The sequence below is a fragment of the Bos taurus genome, chromosome 10, assembly GCF_002263795.3.
Source record: "Bos taurus isolate L1 Dominette 01449 registration number 42190680 breed Hereford chromosome 10, ARS-UCD2.0, whole genome shotgun sequence".
Taxonomy (NCBI): Eukaryota; Metazoa; Chordata; class Mammalia; order Artiodactyla; family Bovidae; genus Bos; species Bos taurus.
Genome location: NC_037337.1, coordinates 65360258 through 65383915, shown reverse-complemented (window position 1 = coordinate 65383915; position 23658 = coordinate 65360258). Strand labels below are relative to the sequence as shown.

The 23658-nt window shown below is 45.5% G+C and overlaps 1 protein-coding gene across 1 annotated transcript in view; it reads left to right on the top strand.

Annotated features, from left to right (window-relative positions):
• Positions 1–1908: 1908 nt before the first annotated feature.
• SORD (sorbitol dehydrogenase) overlaps positions 1909–23658 on the top strand; it is a 34178-nt gene continuing 12428 nt past the window's right edge. Inside the window, exons 1-4 of the mRNA NM_001037320.1 lie at positions 1909–2035; positions 12279–12312; positions 19471–19635; positions 21524–21683. Coding sequence (NP_001032397.1) covers positions 1973–2035; positions 12279–12312; positions 19471–19635; positions 21524–21683 — 422 coding nt within the window. The 5' untranslated portion in view covers positions 1909–1972. The remainder of the gene's footprint in view (positions 2036–12278; positions 12313–19470; positions 19636–21523; positions 21684–23658) is intronic.

Sequence of the window (23658 nt, the reverse complement as noted above, 5' to 3'; positions counted from 1 at the left end):
CGAGCAATTAAGCCCCTGCGCCACAACTACCGAGCCTGTGTGCTGTAACTACTGAAGCCCGCACACCCTGGAGCCTGTGCTCTGCAACAAAAGAAGCCACTGCAGTGAGAAGCCCACTCACCACAGCTAGAGAGTAGTCCCTGCTCACCACAACTAGAGAAAGCCAACGTGAAAGCAACGAAGACCCAGCACAGCCAAAAAAAAACAAAAAGTATCTCTCCTGCCCTTCCAAATCTCTTGGTCTTCAGCCAACAGCCTTCAAGAGAGTTTCAGAGTGCTATTGCTCAGGAGAAAACAAATACCACTCCAAATGTGGCAGCTGTGGCATTATTTTAGTGACTTTTGGTTCTGATGTTCTGTTTTCTTAAAACTCAAGAAGTATCTACTTCAAGTAGCCTTCCGCTCTTAAGCCATTCCTGAGGCTTTCTCCATCTTCAGCTTTACTCATTGGAAAAACCTTCTGGGAGACTGTGATGAAATGCTACAAGGCAAGAAGGTGAAGCTGTTTTAAATTCAGGTGCCTGAGTGAAGGCAAGCAACCCCTAGTTAGTCATCTCTCTACGGCCTGCTCAGCAGAGTGCAGGAGCAGCCTGGGGAACCAGCCAAGCACAGCCAAACCTTGTGGGAGGCGTCTCAAAGCAAAAACATGACTGACTCTGTAAGTCCCCTACAAAATCCATCCCATTGCCTTGTTATACCTTGTAATACTCCCCCCCCACCAACACACACACTTCCTTTTGTGTCATTATTGGCATTCCAAAGTCTGATCCATGTTCATCATCAAATATTCTTTTTTGAGCTCCTTCATTGTATAGACCAGTTTACCAGGTTCTGTTTAACGAATGAGGCCTTAGTCCCAGTGGGTTTCCAGTACATCTGAGGAAGGGAGGATTACTAGTGAAAAGACAGGCCATGCCCCATATGTGAGGCACGGAGTAGGTGCCGCACTAAAACATCGTCAAGAAATAAGGTGCTGGGGAAAGTGTCCAGGAGTAGGTGAGAGGATCTGGTAGAGTGTCTGGAGGAGGAAAGGGTGTAGGGAATGAAATCCATACACTGTCTTCAAAGTCCTCAAAGCAGGGTTGGGTCTTTGCAGACTTAGGCCTTCCCAGAGGGCAACTCTCTCCCCTTAGAGTTAAACTTCCCTGTTTCTTGAAGGGGAGAGAGACTTAAAGGAAGAATTTGGGCAGAAATCCTGCTTCTAATATAAAAAGCAGCTGGGTAAGAGAAAGGGACTCACAGATTCCACTGCATGGCCTCCTTACACTTAAGCATCAGGCCCACAGGGCGATGCACCATTTCATTCATTCACTTCTGGTGCCAGGCACTGTGCTGCATTCTGGGGACATGCGCCCAACATAGACACTGCATCAGTGCAGCACACCATTGGCCACCTGCAGCCTCAGCATTCTCAATGCTAATCATACAGACCCTAAGGCCTCAGTTGAGACTAGACTGTATCAAAATCTCTGTGCTGGTCCTGAGAAACTGCCCCACACTGCCCATCCTCATTACTCCGCAGCTAAAGCTTGAGAGCTCTGGTCTGAGGGGTACTGCCTCTGCAGACTACTTTCAGGGCAGACTGGTCCCCTTGGATGTGAGACAGACCAACTGTGCACTGCAGGTGGAGCTGGGTTGGTCTTCTTCACCCCTCCCCACCCCCTTCCTACCTCTCCCTCTCCCTTCCCTACCCCCTCCCTTCACTCTCTAACTTTCTTCGCACCCTCCCCCCACCCGCTCCCCCTCCCCACTCCCGCCCCCGGCTAGCCCTGGGGAAGGCTAGCCTCGCCCCTCTCCGCTAGCCCCGCCCCGGCTGTCAGGGACAAGGAGGCCCCGCCCGGAGCTCGGCGCGCGCTCCCAGTCAAAGCCCAGCCTCCCGCCCCTCACCCCCAACCCTCCAAGGGGCCGCCAACCAAGCCACCTCACCAGCTGCGGACAGCGGCCCCGACCCGAGAGGGAGAGAGCGACAGACATGGCGGCGGCCAAGCCCGAGAACCTCTCCCTGGTGGTGCACGGACCCGGAGACTTGCGCTTGGTAAAACTGAATCGGGAGTGGGAAGACTAGCCTGTTCCTGCCCTACTCGCCTCCAAGCCCAGCCGCGGTCTCAGCTCGCCAATTCCAGCGCGGTGCGGGCCCCACACTGCGCGTCCTGGCCCGGCGATCGAGCTGGTTACCATGTTGGGGGGAGGGGGGACAGTTGGCCGTTCGTTCTAAGGTGCGGTGAGCAGGGTTCTTGTAACGTCCCTCCCGGAACCTAGCCCCGTGGCCGGCACGTGGCCAGAGCCCAGGAAGGTTGCAAAATGATTGAAGCCCTCTCCCTTCTTTGCCAGCTTCGGATTCATAGTCCTGCCCCTTGTCATTGCATTTTGCAGAAGTGATATCAGACAGGCTGCCTCATTTAGGACACGTGCTGGGCTTCTTTTCTGGTTAGACAGTGCAGGCAGAAAGAAGAGTCAGACATTTAAAAGCTGTGGTACTCGTATTTAATCTTTCTTGCTTGGGGCTGATCACACACCCTTTGCAGGATTATTAGATCAGCAGAATTCCTAGCACCTAATAGATACTCCGAAAGTGCCAGCTTCTTCCACGTTTAGTGTCAGCACAGATCTCCATCTCCAGGACTCTTGGTGTTCACCATGCCTGTGCCAAATTTATGGATCTTGATAGTCTTCATGTCTCTAAAGCGCCTTTCCTCCTTACCTCTCTTAGTCCACACGTGGTTTATGTTTCAGCCATTTTCCTTCCCGTTCCTTCTCCCTTGTCCCTTTAAGAGCAATATGTATGTGTCTCCTGCACCCCAGACCCTGCCTCTGCTCCCTGACTCATGGGACCAAAGTTCTGGGAGCTGCGGAGTCAGGCTTGTAGTTGTGCCAGGGCTCCTTTGACAAAGTCCATCTCAAATGGGCCTGGGCAGTTGGTATGTGGGAGGGGTCCTGTGCCAGCCATCTCACCTATTCCCTAGCACTTCCTTCCCCCTCAGAGAGAACATGCACCAGGATCTAAATTGGAGAGACTTGGAAAATTATCCAGCTCTAGTCAAGTAGTTCTTGACTATTTGATAATCTATGGTTTCTCTCCCCATAGGATGCAAACAGATTGAGTTTGGCAGCAATTTCAGAGTTCATGGACTTCCTTTATGGCCCTCCTTCATAGATCCTCTAGAGGTCTGTGGACCCCAGAATGTGCCTGCCCAGAGCCAACTCAGTTGAGGGAAGTGCCATCCCCAAGGTGACAGGCTTCATTAGTTAAGAGAGCCCAGAATAACCCAGAGTTTCAGACACTTATTCCAGTGCTCCTTCTACTCCCCTTGGAGCCTCCAGCCAAGATCCTGAATTAAAGTGTCACTGTTAGTTCTTATTGCTGCAGACACCAGATGGTATTATGAAGAAAGGAAAGTGGTACAGCTATACACAGCTTACAGAGTGATGTCAAACTCAGCCCTGCATCTACAAACATTTACTGGATGAGAGGGAGCCTGCTGTGTGCCATACATTGGGCTGGGGGCTCAGAGAGGAGGAGGAGGACACAGCCCTGACACCCAAGCTGCTCTAGACACTCAGATGCACTAAACGATACAAGTGTGAGGACTTTGCTGGAGGCCACAGAGAGTAAAGGCCTCACAGGGGCCTTTAGCCCAGGGAAGAGACCCTAGAGGAGATGGATGCTACTTGAGGACGGAAACTAGGGGACATTCAGGCAAGTGGAAAAGCAAGTACAAACTAAGAGCAGGACAAAATTTTGTGTCCTCTTTTCTGGTCTTATAAATATGTGGTGTACCGAATGCTCGGGCTTCCCAGGTGGCGCCAGTGGTAAAGAACCCCCCTGCCAAGGCAGGAGACATAAGAGACATAGATTGAATCCCTGGGTCAGGAAGATGCCCTGGAGGAGGGCATGGCAACCCACTCCAGTATTCTTGCTTGGAGAATCCCCATGGACAGAGGAGCCTGGTGGGCTATAGTCCATTAGGTTGCAGAGAGTCGGACACAAATGACGAAGCTTATCACACAGGCACTGAATGATCAGGGCCTGCCTTAAGGAAAGTCAGTGTACCTAATAATAAGCAGAACTGTAATTACACCCCCAGGCTCTCCGTTGCCTTAATTCCTAAACTCAGGCTCTCCCACTGCTCAGCCAGACTGTTTATATGGCTCTGTAGAACTAAGCATTGAACATAGAAGAGGGTGGGGAGGCTCACCTAAAATTGGTTTTATCAACTGTGCCTTAGAAGCCACCCACTGCCCAAATTAGGGGCTGGGATGGAGTGAGTGTATCCGAAAGAGATGAGAATGTGATAGGCTGAAGAATGTAGCCTGTGGTGGTGGGGTTGGTACACTCACTGGGTGAAAGGCTTCAGGGTGGATTCAGGAAGACCCCAACTCTTGGAGGTGATGGGGTTCATTTACTGGACAAAAGAGAGTAGATTAAAATGGTAAGTTTGGTTTGAATTTAAGATGTCTCTGGGACAGGACCTTTTAGTGTCTCTGAGAACCTCCCAGATTCCTCTGTCCATGGGATTCTCCAGGCAGGAATACTGGAGTGAGTTGCCATTTCCTTCTCCAAACACTTGCAACCTAACACAGACCCTTCTGGCCCTCACCACTCCCTCCTGAGCATGCGTGTCGCCCAGCACCTCCATAGGGAGCCAACTGGTGGGATATCTCTGCCCTTGCACCCCCTTAAAGCAGATAGGCTAAGTGTTTTGGGGTTGAGTTGGGAGTAGACATCTCAGCAGCCACTTGAAACTTGTGGCCTGCCTACCAGGAAGGAAACCTGATACCCAGCCTTCCTCTAAACTGCCTATGAAAAATGCAGGATTCCCTTTTCTTTCTCCAAGCTGTGGCTGCAGGGAAGGAAAAATTAAACCCCTTCACTATTAGGTAACTAGTGATCACCACAGTCACAGCAAGGGAGGAGTCAGTGCTCCTTGGCCAGGGGACTTGGGCCTGCACTGTGGTTTGGGCTCTGGGGCATTTGTAAGTTGGGTGGTAAATCAGAGTAGGAGTGTGTACACATATATACACTGAGAGTTTGCCGGTTTCTTTATAATTCCTTATAATGAGGACTTAGGATGTTCACTCCTTCACTCTTCCTTACCCCTAGCATTTTAAATAGAGAACATGTGGACTTGAAAGAAACAATGGAAGAGGTGACCAAGCTGATGCACAAACAGCTTATCAGCAAACACTGTCAGCTCGCTGAGGTCCTCTTCAAATGGAGACAGTAATGAGATCACAAGCCAAGTAGGGGCCAGAGTGGCCAGCAGCTCTACTGCTTCTGGTTGTGTGACTTAACAGATTACTTTCCATTTCAATTTCCTGTCTTTATAATGGGGATGGTAGTAGTACTCACCTCTGAGTTGTGTGAGAATTAGATAGCATTGGAGAGCAAGAAATTTTCCTGTACCCTTCTAGGTTCTTCTGGCTGGTCTGAGATAGGACCTTGACATGAGATAGGAGAAAACCAAACAAAATTTTATTAAATATGCATACATGAGAGAGACCCAGGAAAACTGAGAAACTTGCCAAAATGGCCAAAGCCCTCACCTTGAATACCATCTACAGCTAAAGAGAAAAGATGTTGAGGGTGGGGAGAGTCAGTTATGGGAGGTTGCCAGGGAAAGCTCAGAAAACAAGGGTAAGGTTGTTATACAGATTTAAGTCATTGCCTTCTCCACTGACGAGTTTCGAGAGATTTGGTCATCTTCCTCTATTTGGTACATTGAGGAAGACACCCTTATAAATGGAGATTTTCCTTACAAATGTGTCACTTGGGTTTTCAGAACGTATTCAAAAATAACCAGCTTAAAATAATTAATATGCCTAAGAGACATATTTTGGGATGGTGAATTCTGCTCCCTTACAGAATTCTTTCTCTGAATTATTATTTCATGGAATTGGGATATGAAATAGTCTAATTAGTTTTTCCCCGAAGAAGCTATTTGAGGGAAGTTATTTAAATAGTTGGAGAAGGCAATGGCACCCCACTCCAGTACTCTTGCTTGGAAAATCCCATAGACGGAGGAGCCTGGTAGGCTGCAGTCCATGGAGCCGCTAGGAGTCGGACACGACTGAGCGACTTCACTTTCACTTTTCACTTTCATGCATTGGAGAATTTAAATAGTTTGTGTTTCCCAAACTGTCTGAGATAAAGCACCAATTTAGTTTTGTTTCCAATTGGTCATGGATCAATATGTTTGTATCACTGCATTTGGATGTTGCAGCAATGTCAAAATGCTGTAAACATCTCTAAATGCCCCTGCCAATAATTTCTGTACATATTGCATCACCTATCAGCAGCAGTCCATCGACCATGCTGAGAACACGTTATCTCCCTTATTCTTACCTACCGGTTCTTTCAGATTTCAGGCAGGAGCCTGGGGACAGGGAAAACAAGAACAGCACAGCCCCCACCTGGTGGAGGGGATGTAGTCAGATGTTTTTGTTTTATGATAGCTGTATGAAGAGAGAACTGGTTAAGGGGAAATAATCATTTCAGAGCGACGGGTTGATGTTGTTTAATTATAAAGGGCAGAGAAAATAGTGCATTGGCATCAAGTTTAAACGTTAATCAGAGTACCATGAAGATATTTCTTAGTTTTTGCTCTGTGAGGAAATGTATTATATCTGATGTCCAAAGAATTCCTTTGAATCTATAATGATATTTTAAAAAGTGAGATAATTCTGAGTCTGTAATACACATTCAAGGGGTCCCTTTCTTGCATATACACTTTGCTGTTAAGATTTTGGTTGGGGAGGAGAGGATTGTAGAAAGAGGGGGGTATGATCACACAGCAGCTGGGGTGATCCTAAATGTCAGGTCTCTCTCCCTGGTTTTGCCACCAGTAGGCTGAGCTGCCTGCTTCTATAGGATTAAATTAAAGGGCCCCGAAAGGCTTTAAGGAACAGCTGGGCTAAACTGGGAGATTACTGTGAGTGAGGAAACGAGGCTGCTTAACCCTTTAATACCTGAGCTAGACTTATCAGTCAGAGGCAGTTGAAGCCAAATCTAAAACTCCTTCAGAAAACAGGAAAATGAGGTAGTAACAAATAGGCCAAAGAAATAACTCCTTTCTTTTTTATCTTAATTATGTTCCAACAACAAAACAAAACAAAACCAGATAACAACAGGCAATTAAATCCAGCAAATACTGCCATCTGTGCCAACAGATGCCATAGAAGGGCAGTGCCAAAGGCCAAATGCAAAAGGCCAGGAAGTACAAAGCTGACATTTTCCCCTAAAAGCAGGAGGAGCAGTAAACAATACCACAAACAGGATTTTAACATTTTATATTATACATCCTGGCGCTACTAACAGACCTGGTAAAAGTAACCCTGTTCTGATAGGAACACTAGAATTATGGGTGGGTGTGGGGTAAATTTCTTTCAAAACTGCATGACAGAGAAATTGAGGAGAAGTGTATACTCATATATAACATTGATGTCCACTTCATAAGTCTTTTAGTGTGGCTGTTAAAGCTGGCGATTTTCCCCAAACTAGATTTACATGAAGAACACTAATTATTGGAGAAACTATGGTCAAATTTTGTGAAGTGATATTCAGCTCAATAATTTTTTAGAAATGTTAATGTTCGGTTACCTAGACCTGAACGCAACGAGCACTTAATCAGTAAATAAAGAACCACCTAATAGGTTCATGCGTAGTTATGTCCATACGTTTTGAATAGGGAGGAATTTTTTTAAAGTTTATCACTGCTGAGAATCTTTTAACCATCATGTATGGATTCAATTAGGTGCTGCGGAAGCTCAGGAGAGGAAGGGTGGTGGGGATAGAGAAGAGTCTTTTTTGCAGGAGGTGATTGTTTCTCTCCATGTTCGTGATTCATCCGAGCCAGTCCCAGGGTTACAACCTTCTATTGGACAACCTCACCTGGATGTCCCTGACACTGCAATCTTTATACATCCAAACCTCAAATCTCCCTGAGTTCCCACAGGAATTAGGAAGCCATTCCAGGTAACTCCCTTCCCCTCACTTCTCACCTCCTGTGGGATCTCAAGGAAGAAGAAAGGGGATTGACAAGTGGAGAAATGGCCCCCTTGAGGTGAGGGAGTGAGTGTGGGGTGGTTTGGAAATTGCAGGAGGCTTGCAAGGAGGTAAATAGCTTGCAAAATGAGGGGGTTTAGGATTTTGCAGGGCCACTGGGCACTTTAAATGAATTTGCAATTTAGAAAGATTGTTATCGGCAGAAGACTGGTTGGAGCCCAGAGAGCCTGGGCTGGAGGCTGGAGACCCGCTCAGTGAACTTTGCGAGAATGTCTGACCCTTCTACTTTGACCTCGAGTTTGCCAGGACCAGTGTCGGCTAGAACAAAGCCTCTTAGGATAAATGGAAAACCTTTGAATTTTCCTCATACCCTCAAAACACCCTTCAAGCCCTCAGGGGAGGGGGAAAGTTGAGGAGTGAGGGAAACAAAAATAAGATTTTCTGCTCTGGTCTCCTTAAGGGTGCAGGGCAGCCAGCCAGCAGGTTGACAGGAGACCTGGCAAGTAGCGCAGGCGGCAAAGGTGGGCTGCAAGGACCAGGGGGCGAGAATGGCCGCTTTCTCCCAGCCGTGCCCTTTGTCCCTTACTCTGAGGCAGGGGTCACGGTCTTTACACTCAACTGTTAGAATCAAGCCTAAAAAATGCTGGAATCCTACTTGACTTTTCTCCTAAATTCCAGCCTTTTCAGAAGCAGTCTAGTTCCCTTAATGTTGACCTGAGAAACAAGAGACATACAACTTTTCTCCAAAATAGTTTTAAAAGTTACCCTTTCAAAAGAAAAAGGACACGGTTGTCTAGAGCTGGTTCAACCACGTTGTGAGCTGATTTTACAGAAAGGATTTTGATTTTATTTCTTTTGTAATAAGAGCTAACATTTACTACGAGTCAGGCACTCTTTTTTTTTTTTCTTTTTGGCTGAGCTGCACAGCTAGTGACATCCTAGTTCCCCGACCAGCGATTGAACCCAGGCTCTTGGCAGAGAGAGTTTGGAGCCAGTGGACTACTGAGGAATTCCCAAGGGCTCTCTCTTTTATGATTATCTTCGTTAGAGGAAGAAGATTCAAAGTCCAACGACCTTATGTAACTGCCCCAAGGACACACAGCTCCTGGAGGGGAACCTGTGTTTCAACAGATAGGTGATTCCAGAGTCATGTTGGCTGGAGGAGGGGGAGGGCATTTTCTCCTAATTTCTCCTCATCTTGAGACCATTGCTACCATCCAGGCAAGACATACTCAGATGGACAACTGGAAGTTGAGGAAAGGGGGCCAATAGGGCATATTCAGGGAATATATATTTAAGCTAATTTGAGAAAATATATTTAGGAAAGGCAAGATAACATTTAGGATGTGAGATTCCCCTGAGATGATTCTGTGTTCCCACAGAGTTCTTCCTGAAGTATTTACATGATTTATTTGTGGTGGTGGTGGAGGAGGAAGACCTGAAGGGCATAGAAGGGACTCAAAGTGAAAATGCTGTAAAACTTACATAACTCAGTAAAGAGTGTTACTCAACTCCTCTCTATCCCTTGGTTACTATCACTCACAGAAAAATAAGAAATCCTGTTCAAGAGACTTTGAATATGTGTGATGACAAACCTTTGGGAATGAAGAAAGGGGCCAGGGGGTTAAAAGTGAAATTATAAGATCTCAGAGGAGCTAAGAAATTTTGATACATGAGAAATAGGATAAATGAATATCACCACCGTAATATGAGACAGAAAAGGAGATTAAGTAAACAGGATTTAGCCAACATCATACCAAGGAACCAACCATAAATTAAAAGCAAGATTTTTTTTAATAACCATAACTTTTGAAAACATTGTGAGCCCTGCAGCTATGCTTAGGATAATATTTACAAATTTAAGGACTGATCTTAACATGGTCTTGTGCTCAGGTGGCATGTCTCCTGCAGAGAAGAGAGAGGAGAGCCAAACTGAGCTGTAAGAGTCTTTAGACTCAGCAAGAAAGAGAACAGAAAAAGACATGATTTTCAGGGATGGGTATTTAAGTTCCCCATGTCTGTTCTGCTACTAAGGAAAAAACAGGTTATCGGCACAGCACCCTCTAGTGTCCAGGAGAGACACTGCAGCTTTGCCCATGTGGTAAGACCAAAGTTTGTGAGCTCTGTTAACTCCCAGTTACAGTAATCTCTGGTGACCCAAGGGCAACTTGGTGCTCCTAACTGTTGCTTTGAGTTTGGATCTTACCATCTTTCCATCCCAAATTCCCAGTGCCTGGAAAGTTGCCTACTAGCACCTTAGGGGGTTGTGGGGGTAGGGGATGGGTGGGGATGGGGAGAGTGCAGTTCCATGTTTGAAATAAAAAGCCTTACTTAGTCTTAGTTTCATTTTAGCATGTAATTTAAATTTTCATTCCGTATAACAGAAACATAACCTTACACAGCAGTCTCTGATGCTGTATAATGTCAGATGTGGGACCAGCAACTTTGAGAAAGATTTTGGTGACAGCCAGCTATCTGGAGTTGCCTGTTTCTAGATGGCTTTCTTCCCTCCCTCTCTTCTCTCCTCTCTCCTTTCCTCTCTTCATTCCAAATGTATTAAGAGATGAAAAAACTGCCTCTTGTCCCCCCATCAAGCTACTTTGGGTGCAGCTCCATCATTTACTACCTTATTGTTACTATGAACAGATGGCCAAATCTCCCTGTTCCTCACCCTCATCATAGACCAAAAATGGGATAATAATAAGGCATTACATAGGGTTGTCCTGGGGATGAGCTGAGGTGATGCATGTGCAGCACCTGACACAGAGAAGTTGGTCAGTGTTAACTAATGAGCATGAGTGTTAACCCTTTGATCTTTTGATTCATGGGAAACAGGGAGTTCAAATAAGCATTGAGCTGTTATAACAGAAAAGGCTGATAATCTTGGATGAGCAAGAACCTCAGACTTTCTGTGGAAATACTGTTATGGAGAGTGATTATTTAACAAGTACCAAGCCTCCCAGGTTTGGCGCAGAGCACTGTATCTGGTGCCAGAGATTGAAGGCATAGTCTTTGGCAACAAGGTTCTTATCATGTTAGCAAAATAGTGCTGCTGCTGCTAAGTCGCTTCAGTCGTGTCCGACTCTGTGCGACCCCATAGATGGTAGCCCACCAGGCTCCCCTGTCCCTGGGATTCTCGAGGCAAGAACACTGGAGTGGGTTGCCATTTCCTTCTCCAATCAAAATAGCACTAGGATTACTTATTGCTCCCATAAAAGCATCTGGAGGAGGCTTTGTGAAGGAGGCAAGCTTTGAGCCTTGCTTCCTTCTAGAGCACTCTGCATTGGGCCCAGTTCCAAAATTCTCATTATCTGATTGCTCCTTACATCACCCCTAGAGGAGAAAAGGCAAATTCGACTTTGAGGGTGCAATGAGATGCAATGAGGCAGGCTTGGGAGTCGGACACACCTGGGGTTAGACCTAGTTTGTCCATTCTGGTCCTGTGACCTTGATCAGGTTTTTTTAACTTGCTAGTCTCAGGTTTCCCATCTGCAAGTGATGGGCCATGTGCCATGATGTATGTAAAGCCCAGTAGACTGTCTGGCACATGGTATGTCCAGTGAATGGTTTATTTGTATCCCTTCTCCCTCTTCTTGCTTGGCTGCCTTCAAAGAATTAATAAAATGAACATTTGGATTTGGCCACTCACTGTCCTTCTACCTTGTCATTAGGAACTTCCTAGCTAGTTGGCAGTGGGAAAAAAAGCTTGGTAAATTATCATTATCCTCATCATAAATAGCTGTGACCATCAGATTGCTTTTTAACCCAGTGAGCATGTGCAAAATGCAGGTCCTCTGTGTCCCCCCAAACTAAAACTCCAGTGGGAGGTTTTAAAAGAGAGTACCAAGCGTTAGTCTGTGCACTGATGTGAATGAGCGGAGCACACACAGTTTCCAACATGTTCAGAGACAAAAGCCTTCCTGTGCAACTGCTGGAAACACCTCATCCTTTCCCAGTACAAGTTCGCCAGACCAAAGAAAACTAAGTAAGAATTTATTATCCACACCCCATATTAGAGACCCAGAAGTATCCTTTCTGCCAGGGTATGCAAGTTGTGTACTTTTCCTTGCTCCATGGCACATTTCACCAGTGGGCTGGATGAGGTCAGCAGTTGGAGTCAGCAGGATTCAGGATAACCCCTCCGACATCCACCCAGCAGCGGTATGGTCTGAATCTGTGTTAATTATAAGAAGAAATATTTGAATGAAACTTTGAAATGTTCATAAGGTAAAGTTGTTGTACATGCTAAATTATTTTTCTATTTTGTTTCCTTTAGGAAAACTATCCTATCCCTGAACCAGGCCCAAATGGTAGGTCCGTGGAATATTCGACTTGTCTTTTATTGTTTCTTGTTGTTTACCCCGAAGACACACATATGCTGTTCCTTTCTCCCTCTTTTCCTACTGTTTGTTACTTAAAAACCTCCATAAAAAGGAGATAGGAGGAGGATTCAGGATGGGGGTGTACATGGGTACCCGTGGCTGATTCATGTCAGTGAATGACAAAAACCATCACAATATTGTAAAGTAATTATCCTCCAATTAAAGTAATTAATTTAAAGAAAACTATGCTTTTCTTAGGCTTTCAACCTAGTTCTATTGTCCACAGTATGGCTAGATAGATTCAATCGGCTGCTACATGAAATAAAAGAAACAGTGATAGAACCAGAGGAGTTACTGTATCAAACTGCTGACTTGTCCCAGAGAATTTGACATAAAATTCTTCAGGTTATGGACAAAGGCAGAATTGTCCCTCTTTTGAACTAATGACAGAATTAGGTTACTCTGTCCTCTATAAACTGCCATTTGGATGGCCAACCCATGTCCTAACTCCAAACTTTGGAAAGGCGTGAGTCTTTAGATCGTAATCTTGTAAATACAAAAGGGGACGTCCAGGACAGTCTCCAAAGACCAGGCTGTTCTCTCCACTGGGGGTGGGACGAGCTGCATAGAGCCCTTCCCTACTACCCTAATCAAACAGGAGCAGGAAGTGGGTGAGCACACTGGGGCAGGGTTCCTGCCACCTTTGCTCCATTCCTTCTGGCCAAACCTGCCCAGCCGAGCTGACCCGCACATTTCCCAGGGTGATGTCTCTACCTGGGGAGCTCATGCCACCCTCCTAGCTGTGGCAGCTTCCAACTGACAGTTTCCCAATTCCTTTCATCCCTGGGGTCCCGCAGCAGGAAGTGAGGCAGGTGGCAAGGGGCAATTTCTATCCTTGATGAGTTGGGTACATGCTTCCCTGCCTCACCCAGAACTGTAGCTTCTGTGTGAACATCAGACTGAAGGCAGCTTTCCTGGAGCCTCTGGGGTTTTGTTACTCAAAGGTCAATTGGGTTACTGATTTATAGCAATAGTTCACTTCAGTTCAGTCGCTCAGTCGTATCCAACTCTTTGCGACCCCATGAATCGCAGCACGCCAGGCCTCCCTGTCCATCACCAACTCCCGGAGTTCACTACAATCACGTCCATCGAGTCAGTGATGCCATCCAGCCATCTCATCCTCTGTCATCCCCTTCTCCTCCTGCCCCCAATCCCTCCTAGCATCGGGGTCTTTTCCAATGAGTCAACTCTTCGCATGAGGTGGCCAAAGTACTGGATCATTCCTTTGTGAATGAAGGAAGCATCATTCTTTCCAAAGAAATCCCAGGGCTGATCTCCTTCAGAATGGACTGGTTGGATCTCCTTGCAGTCCAAGGGACTCTCAAGAGTCTTTTCCAACACCACAGTACAAAAGCATCAATTCTTCGGTGCTCAGCTTTCTTTACAGTCCAACTCTCACATCCATACATGACCACAGGAAAAACCATAGCCTTATCTAGATGGACCTTTGTTGGCAAAGTAATGTCTCTGCTTTTCAATATGCTGTCTAGGTTGGTCATAATTTTTCTTCCAAGGAGTAAGCATCTTTTAATTTCATGGCTGCAGTCACCATCTGCAGTGATTTTGGAGCCCCCAAAAATAAAGTCTGACACTGTTTCCACTGTTTCCCCATCTATTTCCCATGAAGTGATGGGACCAGATGCCATGATCTTAGTTTTCTGAATGTTGAGCTTTAAGCCAACTTTTTCACTCTCCTCTTTCACTTTCATCAAGAGGCTTTTTAGTTCTTCTTCACTTTCTGCCATAAGGGTGGTGTCATCTGCATATCTGAGGTTATTGATATTTCTCCTGGCAATCTTGATTCCAGCTTGTGCTTCTTCCAGCCCAGCATTTCTCATGATGTACTCTGCATATAAGTTAAATAAGCAGGGTGACAATATACAGCCTTGACGTACTCCTTTTCCTATTTGGAACCAGTCTGTTGTTCCATGTCCAGTTCTAACTGTTGCTTCCTGACCTGCATACAGATTTCTCGAGAGGCAGGTCAGGTGGTCTGGTATTCCCATCTCTTTCAGAATTTTCCACAGTTTATTGTGATCCACACAGTCAAAGGCTTTGGCATAGTCAATAAAGCAGAAATAGATGTTTTTCTGGAACTCTCTTGCTTTTTCAATGATCCAGAGTGTGTTGGCAATTTGATCTCTGGTTCCTCTGCCTTTTCTAAAACCAGCTTGAACATCTGGAATTTCACGGTTCACATATTGCTCAAGCCTGGCTTGGAGAATTTTGAGCATTACTTTACTAGCGTGTGAGATGAGTGCAATTCTGCAGTAGTTTGAGCATTCTTTGGCACTGCCTTTCTTTAGGATTGGAATTAAAATTGACCTTTTCCAGTCCTGTGGCCACTGCTGAGTTTTCCAAATGTGCTGGCATATTGAGTGCAGCACTTTCACAGCATCATCTTTCAGGATTTGAAATAGCTCAACTGGAATTCCATCACCTCCACTAGCTTTGTTCGTAGTGATGCTTTCTAAGGCCCACTTGACTTCACATTCCAGGATATCTGGCTCTAGATGAGTAATCACACCATCGTGATTATCTGGGCCGTGAAGATCTTTTTTGTACAGTTCTTCTGTGTATTCTTGCCACCTCTTCTTAATATCTTCTGCTGCTTTTAGGTCCATACCATTTCTGTCCTTTATCGAGCCCATCTTTGCATGAAATGTTCCTTTGGTATCTCTAATTTTCTTGAAGAGATCTCTAGTCTTTCCCATTCTGTTGTTTTCCTCTATTTCTTTGCATTGATTGCTGAGGAAGGCTTTCTTATCTCTTCTTGTTATTCTTTGGAACTCTGCATTCAGATGCTTATATCTTTCCTTTTCTCCTTTGCTTTTCGCTTCTCTTCTTTTCACAGCTATTTGTAAGGCCTCCCCAGACAGCCAAAAAATTGCTTTTTGGCATTTCTTTTCCATGGGGATGGTCTTGATCCCTGTCTCCTGTACAGCGTCACGAACCTCAGTCCATAGTTCATCAGGCACTCTATCTATCAGATCTAGACCCTTAAATCTACTTCTCACTTCCACTGTATAATTATAAGGGATTTGATTTAGGTCACACCTGAATGGTCTAGTGGTTTTCCCTACTTTCTTCAATTTCAGTTTGAATTTGGCAATAAGGAGTTCATGATCTGAGCCACAGTCAGCTCCTGGTCTTGTTTTTGCTGACTGTATAGAGCTTCTCCATCTTTGGCTGCAAAGAATATAATCAATCTGATTTTGGTGTTGACCATCTGGTGATCTCCATGTGTAGAGTCTTCTCTTGTGTTGTTGGAAGAGGGTGTTTGTTATGACCAGTGCATTTTCTTGGCAAAACTCTATTAGTCTTTGCCCTGCTTCATTCCATATTCCAAGGCCAAATTTGCCTGTTACTCCAGGTGTTTCTTGACTTCCTACTTTTGCATTCCAGTTCCCTATAATGAAAAGGACATCTTTTTGGGGGTGTTAGTTCTAAAGGGTCTTGTAGGTCTTCATAGAACCGTTCAACTTCAGCTTCTTCAGCGTTATTGGTTGGGGCATAGACTTGGATTACTGTGATATTGAATGGTTTGCCTTGGAAACGAACAGAGATCATTCTGTCGTTTTTGAGATTACATCCAAGTACTGCATTTCGAACTCTTTTGTTGACCATGATTGCTACTCCATTTCTTCTGAGGGATTCCTGCCCGCAGTAGTAGATATAATGGTCATCTGAGTTAAATTCACCCATTCCAGTCCATTTCAGTTTGCTGATTCCTAGAATGTCGACGTTCACTCTTGCCGTCTCTTGTTTGACCACTTCCAATTTGTCTTGATTCATGGACCTGACATTCCAGGTTCCTATGAAATATTGCTCTTTACAGCATTGGACCTTGCTTCTATCACCAGTCACATCCACAACTGGGTATTGTTTTTGGAGTTACTTCTCCACTAATCTCCAGTAGCATATTGGGCACCTACTGACCTGGGGAATTCCTCTTTCAGTACCCTATCATTTTGCCTTTTTAAACTGTTCATGGGGTTCTCAAGGCAAGAATACTGAAGTGGTTTGCCATTCCCTTCTCCACCTCTCCACCATGACCCGTCCGTCTTGGGTGGCCCCACAGGCATGGCTTAGTTTCATTGAGTTAGACAAGGCTGTGGTCTTAGTGTGGTTAGATTGACTAGTTTTCTTTGAGTATGGTTTCAGTGTGTCTGCCCTCTGATGCCCTCTTGCAACATCTACCGTCTTACTTGGGTTTCTCTTACCTTGGACGTGGGGTATCTCTTCATGGCTGCTCCAGCAAAGCGCAGCTGCTGCTCCTTACCTTGGCCGAGGGGTACCTCCTCACGCTGCCCCTTCTGACCTTGAATGTGGAATAGCTCTCTAGGCCCCCCTGTGCCCGTGCAGCCACCACTCCTTGGGGGTGGGGTTGCTCCTCCCTGGCCTCAGGCGTGGGGTAGCTCCTGTCGGCCGCAGCCCCTGACCTAGGATGCGGGGTAGCTCCTCTTGGCTGCCACCCCTGACCTTGGACGTGGGGTAGCTCCTCTCAGCCGTTCCTGCGCCATCGCAGCCTGGTACTCTCGGCCGCTGCCCCTGACCTCGGACGTGGGGTAACTCCTCTTGGCCGCCTCCCCTCGGGCATGGGGTCCTCCCGGCTTCTGCCCCTGACCTCGGACGTGGGGTAGCTCCTCTCGCCCGCACTAAGAAGACAGATAATAGCTGTTTCTATCAGTGTTAAGCAAGTAATGTATATTTAAGGCTCAAGTGTATCTACCGAGATATGATATTCAGAGAAGTGAAAGGGCACTTCATTGTGTTCTGAAAAGTTAGTGTGGATTCCAGAGGTGGCAAAAAAAAAAAAAAAAAGAAAAGAAAAGGGTTTCTCTGGACCCAAAGGAAGCTTTTCAGTTTCTCTCTGCAGCATGCTTCTCTCATTTTCTTATCCCTTGCCACTCTTGAGTTGAAAAGGGAAATGATGGTAAATTTCAGCTAGCGTTCTAGCATCTCAAATGTAATCTCATGTTATAAATTGCTAACTTCAAGAGAGGAAACTCCTAGATAATTTTCATGACTCAAATGACTTTTCCCTAAGTTTGATCTCAGGATGTGCCCTGCAACTTCTTACCCTGTTCACCAAGGACGAGGAAGTTCTACGGAGCCACACCTGGTGGATCTCCCGTGGTTTGTGACAAGGGCAATGTGTAAAACATCCGAGTGCGGAGCAGAGCTCTGGTCTCTTTGTCTTCCTAGGGCAGAGCTTTTTCTCAGGGAGATACTTTGTAATGTGGTAAACTCAGTCACACTAGGCCAGTAATCCTTTAGGATTTATTTCAGCAAAGGGGCTCAGTTCAATCATTATTTTAAACTTGGAAAACTGACAACAACAATATCACCAAATCTCACTATATTCAAACCTGTGAAGGAGAAATGCCAGTTGAAGTCTTTGGATGGTTTAAATTAAAGCTGCACTTTTGAACAAAACAAGCATGAAGAACTCAGCCTGATAGCACACAAAGTATTGCCAAGCCTGAATCGTACCAGCCTCCTTCTCATGATAGATAAGAATCAGGCATGCATGCTCAGTCGCTAAGCTGTGATGGACTCTTTGCAACCCCATGGACTGTAGCCCACCAGGCTCCTCTGTCCATGGGGTTTCCCAGGCAAGAATACTGGAGTGGGTTGCCATTTCCTATTCCAGGGGATTTTCCCAGCCCAGAGATCAAACCCACATCTCCATCTCCTACATTGGCAGACAGGTTCATTATCACTGAGGCACCACCTGGGAAGCTCAAGACTCAAGCATAGCATATTAGTTGTCTGGAAACAGTTATCTCCTCAAAAAACAGGTTTTTTTTCCTCTTAGGTAGTTGACACACTTCTTCCTACTAACACCTTTTATTTGGTGTATTAGAGTTCTCCAGGGAAATAGAACTGAGAGACATTATTATTTATATTAGCTTTATTATATAGAGAGAAACAGAGACAGAGGAGCTGCCTAGACTGAAATCTGTAGGGATAACCAGCAGGCTGAAAATTCAGGTAAGTTAAGTTAAGGAGAATTCCATCTCCTTCAGGAAACCTCAGACTTTTTTAAGGCCTTCAATTGATTGGAGAAGGTTTATCCACATTATGGAGAATAATTTGCTTTACTCAAAATATACTGGTTTAAATGTTTGTTTTATTAAAGTATTATATAATTTACACACAGCATTATGTTAGCTTCAGGTGAACATGATGATTTAATATCTGTATATACTGTGAAGTGATCACCACAATGTCTAGTTAACATCTGTCATTGCAAATAACTATTGTACAGTTTTTTTTTCTTGTGATGAGAACTTTTTTAAGATCTGTTCTCTCAGGAACTTTGACATATGTAACACGGTATTATAAATACAGTCACCATTCTGTACATTACCTCCCCAGACTTATTGATATTTATTTTATAAGGAGAAGTTTGTTCCCTTTGACCCCCTTTGCCCATTTCACCCACCTTCCACTCCTTGCCTCTGGCAACCACCAATCCATTTTCTGTATCTGAGTTTGGTAGGTTTTTGTTTTGGTTTGGTTTTAGATTCTGCATTTAAGTGAAATCATATGGTATTTGTCTTTCTCTGACTTATTTCACTTAGCATAATGCCCTCAAGGTCCATTCATGTTGTTGCAAATGGCAAGATTTCCTTTTTTAATGGCCGAATAATATTCCATTGTATATATAACACCACCTTTTCTTTGTCCATTCCTCCATCAATGGACACTTAGATTGTTTCCATAACTTGACTATTGTAAATAATACTGCAGTGAACATGGATGTGCTTAAATGTTAATCACATCAAAAAAGTAACTTCCCAGCAACATCGAGCATTTAACCAAACAGCTGGGCACCATAGCCAAGCCAAGCTGATGCATAGAATTAGCCCTCACATGCAGTTATTTTGCTGTTTGGAAGCTTTCTTGCCTTGTAAGACTTAGTCAAGCTGCTTTTTAGCTTGTTTTCCTCTGTGATCTAAGTTTTATACCTGACCTTGAAACCAAACCCTCTCATTTGTCCAGAGGAAAAACACCTCAGAGAGATAGAGGGGTCCTTCCCTTCCTCACTTGTTTTCTCCTTCTCCTTTCTCTTACCAGAGGTGCTTCTGAAGATGCATTCTGTTGGAATTTGTGGCTCAGATGTCCATTACTGGCAGCATGGTCGAATTGGAGATTTTGTTGTGAAAAAGCCAATGGTGCTGGGGCATGAAGCTTCAGGAACAGTCGTAAAAGTGGGATCATTGGTCAGGCACCTACAACCAGGTCAGCAAAGCCCTTTCGCCAATGGATTTGTTTATTCATTCAGCACATATATTTCTGTGTGATTTTTCAGGGCCAGGCCCTCTGGTAAACACTGGGGACACAGCAGTGAACAAGACAGTCTCAATCTCTACATACTTGGATTTTACACAGGGGAAGGCAACTGGGACAGACAGTTAATTAATCAAAATTGTGTTGAGGACAGCAGAGGAGAATACAGGGTGTGATCAGTGTAGACTACTCTCCAGAACCCTGGCTCATCTGAGGAAGAGAAAATTAATTCAACACCTGAAGACAAGTAAGAAATAAGCCAGGTAAAGGGGAGGGGAAGATGTTGCAGCCACAGGAACCACAGAATATCTATACACACTGAGAACCAGGGCCTTCCATGCAGCATTGATTTTACTGGATGGCTTGGAAACCATCAATATTTTGTTGTTGCTATAGTTAAGTCACTAAGTTGTATCTGACTTTGCGATTCCATGGACTGTAGGCTATGAGGCTCCTCTGTCCATGGGATTTTTCCAGGCAAGAATTCTAGAGTGGGTTGTCATTTCCTTCTTTAGGGGATTTTCCTGATCCAGGGATCGAGTCCAAGTCTACTTGGCAGGTAGATTCTTTATCACTGAGCTACCTGGGAATTTGCTTAATTCAGGCGGAATTCTCAGCTACGGCAGATTGCGATGTTCCCCAACACAGTGAATTAAATCCAAGCTGTCTTGGAATAGCCAGCTGTGGCTTTAACCTTCTTTTCCTGGTGAGCCCACCTCATAGCCTGGAAACAACAGATTCTCTCTGGGAAGGAGAGAGTTCTCAGGAGGTGTCGTCCTGTGTTAGTTACAAGGCCCTCTGAGCCTGGCTGCACCAGGAGGGATCCACTAGCCCTGAAGAAGCTAAGTACATGTCTGCATTTTGTCAGCATCTAAATTTTACCTTAACAAGATACCATAAACAAGTATTGAACTGTAGTTATGATATGCAAGCTACAGTCTAATGATATGAAGCTGAGTGATATGTACTTGAATGTGCAGCCTACTTTGAAATGCATTCGAAAAGAAGGTGGATTGATGGGTGGAAGAGAGAGAGATAAATGAGATGGATATGTGATAAAATCAATGTAGCTAAATGTTAATTGAAGAAACAAGTAGAGAACGTCTGGGTGTTCATCATACAGTTCTTTCAACTTTGCTGTATGTTTTTCAACTCATGGGGTAAGTCCTATGACTTTGTTGTATGTTTGAAATTTTTCATACTAAGAAGTTAGAAGAGCCAGTCTAAGGCTGGGTTTCCAAGTGGACGTAGTGAGACATGGAGTAGAAGTACAGTAGAGCTGGCTGTTCACAAGCCTTAGTGTTTCTCTGATGTACAGAGTCTGAAGCCTCTATGGGTCATTTGCCTTAGTGGTTCTACTAACCAGGAATCAGTTATTGTCTAGGAGACTGAACACAAGATGTGCCATCATTATGACTCCTGTCAGCATATTATCAAAACAGGGAAGAAAAAACTCTGCAAATTCCACACACTAGCTACCTCTTCTGCACCAGTTTGAGATGGGAACAAAACCTGGCTTGCTGGGACTAGTTATGTTTCATAAGCTGGGAAGTGGCTATGGAACTGGAGGACTTATCCCATGAGTTGAAAAAAGGGCAGGCAAGGCAAACCATCCTGTGGAGAAGTGGACTGGTCATTTTCTTCCAGAGTGTGTGTGCTGCCTTTGGTATTTCCCTTGGAGACACTAACAGGCTGGGCTTTCCTGGACTACCCTGGGTCCCCAGTGGGGAGGGAGGCTCATTCGGCCAGATCCCCCTGTTGGCATTTACCTGTGAGCACATGACTCTTACCAGCATCTCTGCCCCTCTGTTTGTTTGTTTGTATGTTTGTTTTCCACCAGGTGATCGTGTCGCCATCGAGCCTGGTGCTCCTCGAGAAACTGATGAGTTCTGCAAGATTGGCCGATACAATCTGTCACCTACCATCTTCTTCTGCGCCACGCCCCCTGATGATGGGAACCTCTGCCGGTTCTACAAGCACAATGCTAACTTCTGCTACAAGTCAGTGCCCAGGGCCCAGCCACGGCACCTGGGACCTCTTCCCTGCTGTTTTTTGGTGTTCTTTCTTCTAGTTTCCCGTAGTGGTTTCTTCCTTCTTTTACGCTCATAATTCCGGACATTAAGCATTCTCTCGGCAGGCCTGCCTTCCTTGGATGCATTGAAGACAGGTCACCTGGCTAGGGCTAGGACTGACCCTCGGTGCTTAGATTTAGTCGTTCAGTCTGATTTTCCCTCAAGTAGAGCAATCATAGAAAATCATTGCTGAAATCAGTCACTCCTCTCCAGCTGTCTTGGAGGTAAATTATTGGGATTGTCCTCTGTTATTGGTTTCCACTGCAGCTACAACACAGATATCTTGTAACAGTAGGAACCTTAACAACAATGATAGCAACAGCCAAAGTTTACTGTGGCGTAGAGCCACAGGGCATGAGCTTTTGGACCCTGGGTCCACTCACTCCTAGTGAGTGACTTTGTGGAAATGAACCTTCTTCACCTCAGTCTCTTTAACCACCTGGAGATTAAATGTGACCATGCATGTAAAGACACAATGATTGTTATTACCTGCCTGGCCTTGTGCTAGGTCTCTGCATGGCTTATTTGACTTCCATAACAGTGATGGTGAGGTGGACCCCAGGATTATGTGAGAATTAGCAGAGGCAGGAGAAGGCTGATTAGCTTGGCCCCAGAACAGAGCCAGAAGTCCAGACAGGGTGGCAGTGATTCTCAGGCTCTTGCCCTGTCCTCACTGTCCTAGCTCAGCTTTCAAAGTGATTGGGGAACTTATGTCTGGCAGAAACCGAGTGCTATACCTTCTGCACGGGCCTGGCATGGGGCTCTGGGATGCTGGTGTGCCACTTTCCTTCTCAACCGGCCAGGTGTGTTCTCCGCACCCCAGCCTGGCCCCAGCGGTGCCTCTTGGCCAAGATGGGGCTTGTCCAGCGGAGGCCAGGCACTCGTCACAGGGGCAGTCTGACAGATCTGAGTTTTCTAGTGCCTACTGGAAGCCTTGAGAGGAGTCACAGGCCAGGGACCTCGTGAGTTTAAGTTGGCACTCGAGGAGGGAACAAGTTACAAGGGCAGAGTCTGCCTTTGAGCAAGTGGTTCCTAAACCAGCCCACCTTTCCTGGGCCCTTTTCAAGTCAAGGTGCCCAACAAGTTTTTTGTGGAAGGCAGAAGAGCGTAGTGATAAAGCTTGAGACTAACCACTGATCTCTGCTATTTGCCAACTGTGTGACCTAGAGCAAATTAAACTGTGTAATCTCAATCTTCTAGATGGTAAAATGGAAATAATAGCATCGATATGATGAAATGCATAGAATTAATACATTTTAGTGCATTAATTCAATGGGAAAAGCGTCTCAGGTACTCAACATGAGGCCTGGCACGTAATAGGAGCTCAGTAAACAGTGCAATGACTGCGTCATAGCTGTGGCCTTATGTTTGGGGGATGGTACCATGATAGGCCTGAAAAGGAGCCTTGCACTGGGAATGGGGAGCGGGGGTTGGTTGTAGGGAGAGGTGGGGAAGGAAGTGTCCTGGTTGGCAGTGGCAATGGGAGGGCTGCAGAGGGCCTTCAGGGGACACACTACCCCCCACTTCTCTTCCTCTCCAAGGGTATTTTGTGTCTGTGTCCCCAGCCTAGCCCTGGGTCCACACCCTCTTCTCTTGTTTCTTTTTGTGAGGATTTGCACACCACGACAGCTTCTTTATTTTCCTACCCATCTTATTTTCTATCTTCCTGCTTCCCCCTTGGCTTCTTGATCATTCTTTGAAAGTGAAAATGAAGTCGCTCAGTGGTGTCCGACTCTTTGCAATCCCGTGGACTGTAGCCCACCAGGCTCCTCCGTCCATGGGATTCTCCAGGCAAGAATACTGGAGTGGGTTGCCATTTTCTTCTCCAGGGGATCTTCCCAACCCAGGGATTGAACCCAGGTCTCCCGCATTTCAGGCAGAGACTTTAACCTCTAAGCCACCA